The sequence below is a fragment of the Pinus tabuliformis genome, chromosome 2_1 (assembly GCF_031772625.1).
Source record: "Pinus tabuliformis cultivar Carrire ecotype Pingquan chromosome 2_1, CPIR1, whole genome shotgun sequence".
Classification (NCBI taxonomy): Eukaryota; Viridiplantae; Streptophyta; class Pinopsida; order Pinales; family Pinaceae; genus Pinus; species Pinus tabuliformis.
In genome coordinates, this window is record NC_142299.1 from 107,294,542 (window position 1) to 107,304,527 (window position 9,986).

The following is a 9,986-nucleotide window of genomic DNA, read 5'->3' on the forward strand; positions in this document are numbered from 1 at the left end:
CCTTATACTCCTATATATAGAAAGGAGGTTTTCTCATTTGAATCATCCAAAAATTGTTCATTTGTGTAATGTAAAGGAGGTTGCCCCCTTGAAGAGGCTGAATTCTAAGGCGTTGATCTCTCTTTTCTATCTTTTTGTAAGCTGGTTTCACTGGTTTCATAACAAATTACAAGATCTTCTAAATTCCAACTTCATTTATCCCATTTCTGACAATCAATGGGTATCTCCACTTGTTATTGTTCCTAAAAAGAAAAACAAGTGGAGGATCTGTGTAGATTATAGGGAACTTAACAAATCCACTCAAAATGACCATCTCCCCTTGCCATTATTAATCAAGTCCTTGACACCTTATCTGGAAAAAAAATATTTTCATTTCTTGATGGGTTTAGTGGATATAATCAGAAACACATTTCGCCAGGCGATCAGGATAAAACTATCATTACTTTTCCTTGGGGGACATTTTCATACAAAGTTCTCCCTTTGGACTCTGTAATGCGCTAGTAACCTTCTAGAGGGAAATATTAGGGATATTTGTAGATTTTCTAAATGATATTTTAGAAGTATTCATGGATGACTTTACACCTTATGGTGATTATTTTGAACCAGCGTTAGCTAATCTCAAAAAAGCGCTAGAGTGATGTGAACAAACTAATGTTGCTTTATGCACTGAAAAAAGTCACATGATGATGAATGAAGGAATTGTGCTTGGGAATTATATTTATGTTACAAGAATAAAAGTAGACCCTACTAAGATAGAAGTAATTCTGAAAATTCCAACTCCCAAAATGTAGAAGGAGGTGCATAGTTTTTTGGGATATGCAGTGTGTTACAGGAGGTTTATAGAAAAAAAATTCAAAGGCTGCATCTCCATTATTTTCTCTCCTTACTAAAGACATGTAAATTGTTTGGATAGGGAAAAACAATGTAAACTTTGAAACGGGAACTGATACTGTTACCCGTTTCGTAGAGATAGCAAAAAAATGACCCGATTTTCAAAAGTGGTGATGCAGAATACACATGTTTTTTTTAGAACATGGTTTTTGGAACTTTAATTTTTTTTCATTTTCAAGGATGAAATCAAGTTTTAGAATGGTAGTGATTTTCATGCTGATTTTAAAAAGTGAGTATTCTGCATCACACCCTTTTTTTAAAAGACCTATTTTTTGACTTTTAATTTTCTAGTGTGTGAAATGTAAAAAATTATTTTATAAATTTGATAGTTTTTTAAGTCGTCATTTTATTCATATTTTCTTGTTCTCTATCTTAATTTTTTTTTATTTTTTTTAGGGGGGTTTTTATTGTTTTGCGTTTTTAAATTAGAAAGTTGATAGTTTGAATTTTAGATAATCTACATATTTATACATCCTTAATTAATTTTTCAATCCACATGAAATAATTGTTTCTAAAAAACAACATTTTTTAACAATGGACATAAAAATAACCATTTTTAACATGAATATAACAAAAAAACTAAACGTTTTGATAATTTTTTGCTAGAATTAACATGTGAAAATCACAATTTTTATACAAAAATATTAACTAAAAATGGTCAAATAATAGGTTTTTTTATGAAATTCATGTCAAAAAAATAATAATAACAACTTTTTTTTTCAAAAAATAATAATTAACTTAAAAATCAATGCGAAAATCACAGTTGTGCTCTCTCTTTCTTTCACATACCAGACTCTTGATGGAAATTTCACCTCTTTTGAACTTTTCCAATCTGAGATTAGCTTCTTATCACTTAAACCACTTGAAATATTTGTAGGCATGAGCTCAGGTGGAGTTCGTTCACCAATGTTTTTTGAAGATACACCTTTAAGACTCTTTGGTCCAGAAAGATTCACAGAAATTTTCCTTGATGCCATTTTCCTAAAAAAAAACACATAAATTAGTAAATAAAAAAACATATTAACTTAAATTAACAACAAAAATATACCATAAATTTTTTATTTGTATAATCAGAATTGCCCAGCCACCTCTAACGGGCAGGCGAGTCGATGGGCGAGCGGGAGGTCAGGTGAGGGATAATGAGACTAAGTGCACAATTAGGCAAGTATGGGCGAGCCCCTACCCATGCGGCCCCCACAACCCCCTAACGACTACATTGAAGCCCCGACCCCATTAACTTATTCCTCTCACGAGAGATCTCTTGTCTGGATTCACTACACATTAATAATTAAAGTAACACGCCTAATCCAATCTCCGAAAATGATGATGATGACAAATCCCTCGATATGATTACCAAGTTATTGTACTCCCTGCATCCATAAAATCTGTGTTTTCTCTTTGTTTCACTCGCCAACTCTGTATTTCTTCGTGGTCCATCCTTTGCATGCCACGCTAGATGTTTGTTTTCAGCTGAATTTTCTGTTTGAACGAAGCTTCCTAAGCTTCCCCCCCTCTCCGGCCCACCTCCCCTTCCCTCACCCTACCCCCTACCGTCCCCCCACACTCCCATGCCCCATCCCCCCTCGCCCCCCGCCTCCGCCCCCCTCCATCCCCCCAAACCCCCTACACCCCCCAACCCCTCCCCGCGGCCGCCCCTAGCCACTGCGCTCACCCCCGCAACCCCCGCCCAACTGTACCCTTCCCTAACCCCCAGCCACCCCTACCCTCGTGCCCTACGCCTACCCCCTACACGCCCCCCACCCTTAACCCCCCTCCAAACCCCCTACCCCCTACACGCCCCCCCATCCCCTAACCCCCCCCCTACCCCCCCATCCCCTACCCCCTACACCCCCCCAACCCCCCACCCCCCCCTCACACCCGCCGTCGGTCGGCCGGGGCGGGGCGGCCCGGGGTGCCGCTACCGCGCACAACTTCGTGGTTCAGATCATTAACTTCCAAAACATTTTACCTCGAAATCACATTATCATCTTAAATTCTCTGTATTCAGATTGTCATCTTAAATTCTATTTATCCTATGGACATTATCATCTTAAATTATTCTCCTTAAATTTATTTTGTTAATTAATTCATTTTGTTGGTAAATGAATACCCTGTACATAAATGAATATAACTTTATTATTTTAATAACTTATAAAATCATTAGATTAATTTAAAACTATATTTGTTTTCTTTATTTAAAACCTCAAAATCCAAAAAACAAAACATTTTCTTTTGAATATTGTAAATAAGCATTCTAAATATATTATATATTGGAGTTCGCTATAATTTTTTTTTTTTATCGTTAAAAGACTATCTAGGCTATTATATTATATTTACAAATAAACATTACAGACAGTGAGACAGGCATTCCAGGGCTAGCAGTTGCACCTTGGATAGTTTAACCTTGAGACAAAAAGCTCCCTCTCAGGGGCAGCACCTACAGACCTTCCAAAATTACCTTCCAGACTAACAGAGACCCTCCAAAATCTATTTGCTACTGGAGGCCCAAAGGATGTGAGAGTCAGCATGCTAAGGGACCTCATTACTCTGAACAGACCCAAGACCGCCCACGCAAGGGCTTCCGACATACACTAAATGAACCCAACAGTAAAGAGAATTGAGACTAGACTCGACATACATAAACCAGAAAGACAGACTCAGAAACTGCCAACCAGCAAGCATAGTGAAATCTGGAACCGACATACCCGCAGAAGCATTAGTCCTGGTTTCTAGCTGAGAGAGGAGGAACCGAATGGAGTCGAGGCTCAGTGTCCTGGTCCTCGCAGAGGCTTGGGTCTTCCACCACGTAGCACCATCCCCGTCCCTCAGGGACTCCTTCCCACATCGCTTTCCACTTGTCCTCATCAATGCCCGGAGGTGCTGGCCCCAATGGGGGTGAGGTGCGTTGCACAGTCTCCTCCCCCAAATTGCCTGCCTCATTCGATGGCAGCACCTCAGTAGTTTCCTTAACAGGGCTGTCCTTACCGGAACTTCCTGGAGGCTTCTCCATCGCGTCCTTACCGGAGCCTTCTGGAGGTTGCTCCATCGTGCCCAGAGGATTTCCGGCTCCAGAATCTTCAAGGATTTTTGTGAAGAGAACAGAAATGTGGGCTTTGACTCCTGCATTGTCCATTGAGCTACCCAGAGTGAACACCACCGAGCCAAATGCCGGAAGCAATGGCCCTCCCTCGCTTGAGCTACCGACCTCCAAGAATTTCCCACATGGGAGCTGTGTGGCTCTTGCCCGCCTATGACAGTAGCAGCAACAACAATGGTGATGCTCGTCTGCTGCAGGGGTTCGAGAAGAGGATCCTCTCCCCGGTCCTCGTCTGCTGGGCTATCGCTCCCGTAATTTGACCATGTTTTCTTCGTTGCCACCCGCGTATGCCCACACCAATGGAACGATTTCTGAGCACCCTCCTCCTGCACGCGAGTTAGCCCTTCTCGCATCCAATTGAACCAGAAACCCCTCGAATTGCCTCCTCTGCTTCCGGCTACAACCTGAATTGCAGCGGCCGACCACAACTTGAATTGCAGCAAGAGGCCTAACATCCACCACCTCGCAGCCTCTTTGCTCTCGCACCCGTCTAACTTTAACCTGCCAATGCACCCACATCCTCTGTTGATAACGTGTGCCATTCCATCTCTGCATCCGAGCATTAACTGCACTCTGCGCCACCATCGAGAACCTCTGCCTTGCATTGAATGCCCTTTGCTTCTCTGCTTAACCATTATACTGTGACGGCGGTCGAACCAGGCTCATTAAGGTTACCACGGGGCGGCACATGCTAGGCATGTGGCACGTCCCCCCTTGACGTGTCATCACCCGCATCCAGGGATTCAGCATCCCTGTGGAGTATGCTTTCACAGTCCTGTTTCTGTTGGTTGTTTAGGATGCAATCCAGTTTGCCTTCTAGGAAAGGCTGGTCACAGTCTACCCCAATATTTGCCAGGAGATCAGCTATCTTATTACCCTCTCTTTTGGTGTGATGGAAGGAAAGAGCATTGTGATTGCGCAGTTCATAAGCAATGTTGCTTAGCCTGGCCTCTAATCTCCAGCTGTTAGTTACCTTCCTGGCTTGAGAGCCATTTTGAATGCGAGTTGCCATGTTTATGAGGATTTGTGAATCGCCCTCTACAATCAGCGGTTGAAGATTAAGGCGTCTTGCTACCAGGATCCCCTGCCACATCCCTTCCAACTCCGCCGAATTGTTGGTATCCCATCCTATATTGCCGAAGTAGATCTGTAGGGGAGAGCCGCTGTGGTTCCTTATGATTCCCCCAAATCCTGCTGGCCCAGGGTTGCCTTTCGAGGCTCCATCAAAATTAAGTTTGTATGAGTTGATGGGTGGGGCAGTCCAACCAGTAACCTCCTTGCCTTTTCGGTTCACTGTCTGATGCATGGTAGGCTCTTGTAGCAGCTGCAACTTCCAGTTGTCTAGGATGTTTTTCTTGTTGTCTGTTGTAGGGAGATCCTCTTTATTCCATGTTCTCAGAAGCATGGTTTCTTGGAGATTGCTGTGAATGCTGTTCCAGATGTTCTCAGTGGTCCTACTTTGATTTTTGAATATGCGCCTGTTCCGCTCCTTCCAGATGTTCCATAATAGAGTGCCTGGGATAATATTCCACAAGTGGTTGAGAATCTCACAATTGTAAGGTCTTTTCGACCATTGACGGATGCTGTCTATGATACCGTCAGCTTCTCTGCATCGCCTTTGGCATCTGAACTCTACCTTTTCCCATAAATGAGTGGCTATTGAGCAAGTTTCCAGGAGATGCTGCAATGTTTCCTCATTTTGAAAGCAATTATGGCATATGGAAGGTCCTTGAAAATTACGTTTCCTTAGCTTGTCCCATGTGAGAATCTTCTTGTGCCCCACCAACTAGAGGAAGTGTGATATTTTAGGCCAGGCTTTGAAGCTCCATATCCTGTCCCATAGAGGATCCGATCTGATGGGGAAGTTGCCTAACAGATTGTAGGCTTCTGAGGTAGAGTAGGTGCCCTTAGGTAGGTAGCCCCATCTGAGAATGTCCTCATTGTTTTCATATCTGATTCTTATTTTTTTTAACTCTTTTTCTAGTGTTGCTGTCTCCTGGGGGCTATTGCTGTTGGTTATTCTATTGCCTGATTGCCATTTCCTGAATCCGTTCTCCACTTCCTGTGTCCAGAATTGATGCACCTTGGCTTGCTGCTGCTCCTGGCTGCTTGGGATGGTCATTGCAGAGAGAACACTTGAGAGTTTGGGCGTCTGGTTCCAGGCATCATTCCAGAACCTAGCACTGTGACCATTCCGTATTTCCCAAAAGCTATGTTTCTGAACGAGCTGATGATGTTGTTTGGCTGCGTTCCATATAATGGACCCATTGGCAGTGGGCATGAACCTTATGAGTTCTGCTTGGGGCATGTTGTTCGCGTATTTTGCAGTCCATATTTTGGCCGATAACTTGTCTGGATTAGTCATCCATTGCCACCATATTTTGGCCGTCATGATGGCGTTGCTGTACTCAGGGTCCCAAAGACCAATTCCGCCTTTGTTTTTGGGCTTACAGACAGTGTCCCATTTAACCAGTGCCCATTTCCGATTGGTAGCAGAACTTCCCCAGAGAAAGTCGCGCTGTAGATTTCTCAGTCTCTTTAAGACCCACTTAGGTGCAGCCAGGATGGAGAAAAGATAGAGAGGCATGGCTTGAAGGATGGCCTTGATAAGCACTACCCGGCTAGCCAGATTTAGGGAACGATTGGTCCATAGATTGAGCTTGGACTCAAGCTTCTCCAAGAGGGCACGCCATGCAGGCTGCTTTATAGCCGAGACTGTGAGGGGAGCCCCCAGGTACGTGGAGGGGAGAGAAGCGGATTGGAAACCCAGGATACGGGTGACAACGAGCTTAACAGACGGAGGGGTATGGAAGAAGAATATTTGAGATTTGGAGCTATTGACATGAGTGCCTGAGGCCTTTGAGAAGTCGTTGAGCAGGGTTTTCAACCTAGAGGCTTCCTGAGCTGAAGGATAGCCATAGAGCATGGTGTCATCAACAAATTGCTGATGAGAGGAGGCTGGTGTGCTGTGAATGGAGATCCCTTTAAGCTGGTTAGAGTGGAGGGCTTGCTTGATGTGCCTGCCTAGACCTTCCGCCATAATCATAAAAAGGAATGGGGAAAGGGGGTCCCCTTGTCTGATACCCCTGGAGGGTTTGAAGGGACGGGAGGGTAAGCCATTGACGAGGATGGAGAAATGAGAGGATGAAATGAGGCTCATGATCCATCTTACCCAAGAGTCACAGAATCCAAAAGCTTTCAGCATATGTTGGATATAAGACCAGCTGAGCTTGTCGAAGGCCTTGGAGAGGTCGATTTTGAGTAACATACCAGCTTGGTTGGATTGCTTGAGCGAATGTATGATTTCATGAGTGAGGATAATACCATCCATGATCTGTCTACCCTCAACATATCCTGACTGCTCTGGAGAGATGAGCATGGGTAGAAGAGGTTTGAGCCTGTTGGCTATGACTTTGGATATGACTTTGTAAAGAACATTACAGAGGGCAATGGGTCTAAATTTATCAGGGGTGATGGAGTTTTCCTCTTTGGGGATGAGAGCTATAAAGGTGGAGTTAAGGGAGGGGAGCAGCCAATGAAGGGCTCTGGATTCTTCTACTATTTGCCAAACCTCCAGTTTGATCAGGTCCCAGAAAGCATGAAAAAATGTAGTTGTGAAACCGTTAGGGCCAGGGGCTTTACCTTCTTTGAGCTGCGCCATGGCTTCGTCTACCTCGTGAATGAGAATTGGGCGCATGAGCATCTCGTTGTGCTCCTCTGTAACCAGCCTGGGAATGTTGCTGGTAATTTTCTCAATTGCACTATTCCTATCCACCGTCTGCTCTTGGTGTACCTGCTTGAAGTGATTGATGAGGATTTCCTCTATCTTCTCATGATCTTCTTCTTTGGTTCCCTCTGGGCTTTGGATGAAATGAATCTTGTTGTGCATTCTTCTTTGCACTGTAGTGTTGTGAAAGAACTTAGTGTTGCGTTCCCCTTCTTTTAACCACCTGATTCTTGATTTTTGCCTCCAGTAGATTTCTTCCTGCTTTCTTCGTTCTTCGAGCTGATTGTAGATATGCTTCTCTTTGTTCAAGGTTGCCTCCGTGTGCCCTGTGTTGATTACTGTCTGGTGTAGATCCTTGAGCTCCTGATTGAGCTCCTGTTGTGCTTCAAAAATGTTCCCAAAGGTCTCCCGATTCCATCGTTTAAGGTGGCCTTTTAGGAATCGCAGTTTCTGTTGTAGCTGGTACATCCTTGAGCCTTCTGGTGGGACAAAGGAGGTCCATATGGTTCTGACGAAGTCCTTGAATGCTGGATGCGTTAACCAAAACCCTTCAAAGCGGAATGGTTTTTTGGTTCTGTCCCCTGGTCGTTGCCAATGCAGAGCTATTGGCCAGTGATCCGATCCAGAGTGTGCCAAAATTTCCGCAGTGAAGTCGCCACCGAGATGGATCGCATTATCCGAGATCAAAAAGCGATCGAGTTTGGAGGCAATCTGGTGCCTACCTCCTCTATGATTGCTCCAAGTGAAGGTTCCATTGCAGAAAGACATGTCGATGAGAGAGGCGTTGTGGATGAAGTCCTTGAAATGTTCTGCTTCAGGTTCCAATCTGGATCTTCCTCCTGTTTTGTCCTCGATTTTGGTTATCATATTAAAATCACCTGCAACTATCCAAAGCGGATGTTGCCTGTTGGCGTTTAGCGCCTCAATGGTATCAAGGAGCATTTTTTTGCTGCCCGCGTCCTGCGGAAAGTAAACATTGGATAAATTTCCATGAACCTTGGTGCCCAGAATGTGAAAGGCAGCTTGAATGAGGTGATGGGAGGTGTGGAAGTCAGTAAGCGAAATTGCCTGTGTGTTCCAGGCGATTGCTAGCCCTCCCGAAGCCCCCGTTGCATCCACGGCTACTAAGCGGCAACCTGGCCAGGCCTTTGAAAGTATTCGACCTAGCGTGTGACTATTGCATTTTGTTTCTTGGAAGAAACACATTTGCGGTTTTTCCAACTTGATCATGTTTTTTAACATCCTAGATTTTGCGGGGCTGTTAAGCCCTCTTAGATTCCAGGAGATAAGCTTCATGGATAACTAGTTTGGGTGGGGCTGAAGTACTTCGTAAGCTTCGCATACCTCCCTGAGTCCACCAGGAGTTTTCCTACCTCCATTGTTCTCTGAAGATCTGTCTTTCTCCCTCTTTTTTTGGAATCCTTTGGACGTAGATTGCTGTCCCAAGCGCCATCAGGTTGAATGCCTAATTGCTGTTGGTGGTAGGCTCTGGAGATGACCTCTTCCAGCTTTTCTAAATCAGTCTCTGAGATGGAGTCATACGCCTCTTTCCTACAAGCTAGCTCCAATCCAATGATGTCCAAGCCATGGAGATCTATGCTTTCAGGTTCTACTTCCATGATTTGAGCTTGACTTGTGTCTTCTTGAGTGATCTCTGAGATCTTTATGGGTGTCGACGTCTCATTCTTCTCCTTTTCCTTGGGGATCTCCTCTGGTTCTTTCTGGTGCCTGCTTAGGATGGTCGGGATTAGAATGGGGGTTTTTGATTTGGGAGGGGGACTGGAAGGGGGGGGTGGGTGGAGGAGGATGGGCGAGATGGGGTGTTATTGTCATGTAAGACTTGATCTTCAGGGAAATCGCTGAGAGACTCAAAGCTGTTCTTGGAAGCAGGGTTGTGGGAGTTGGGAGGCTGGGGTTTAGAGGCGTTTGGGGGCTTCTTATGCGTGCGTTTTCTATAAGAGACCTGGGTGAAGCCATCATGAGATGGGGGATCAGAAGATTCAGGCGGGCTGGCTTTTGCAGAGAGAGGACAGTCTCTAAACAGATGCCCTATTGCATGGCATCTACGACACCTGAACGACACATGCTCATAGTCTAGGGGCTGAGTCCATTCCTCGTCGCGATGGGCTAGGGTTATTGAGTCAGGAAGAGCTTCATTAAGACGGATGAAAACACAGATCCTTGCGTAGGATATATACTTACGAGTTTTTGTGTCTTCAGATGCTCTGATATATTGTCCCACTCCATTACCTATGCGCTTCAAACTTTCCT

The 9,986-nt window shown here is 44.6% G+C and overlaps 1 protein-coding gene across 1 annotated transcript; it reads right to left on the reverse strand.

The window, feature by feature from the left end:
* Positions 1-4,679: 4,679 nt before the first annotated feature.
* LOC149199012 (uncharacterized) lies at positions 4,680-8,921 on the reverse strand. Its single transcript, XM_089400427.1, has 3 exons — positions 8,055-8,921; positions 6,017-7,781; positions 4,680-5,503 (listed from the first exon to the last, which is right to left on the reverse strand). The coding sequence occupies exons 1-3, from the start codon at positions 8,919-8,921 to the stop codon at positions 4,680-4,682; spliced, it is 3,456 nt and encodes a 1,151-aa protein (XP_089256553.1).
* Positions 8,922-9,986: the final 1,065 nt, after the last annotated feature.

Bases quoted from the DNA above. Each gene is read 5' to 3' on its own strand.
- LOC149199012 (XM_089400427.1), bottom strand. From the start codon at position 8,921: ATGTGTTTCTTCCAAGAAACAAAATGCAATAGTCACACGCTAGGTCGA. The intron at 7,782-8,054 runs GTAATCAACACA...CACTTCAAGCAG, and splicing joins TCAAGGATCTACACCAGACA to GTACACCAAGAGCAGACGGT. The intron at 5,504-6,016 runs GCAATAGAATAA...ATATTATCCCAG, and splicing joins ATTCAGGAAATGGCAATCAG to GCACTCTATTATGGAACATC.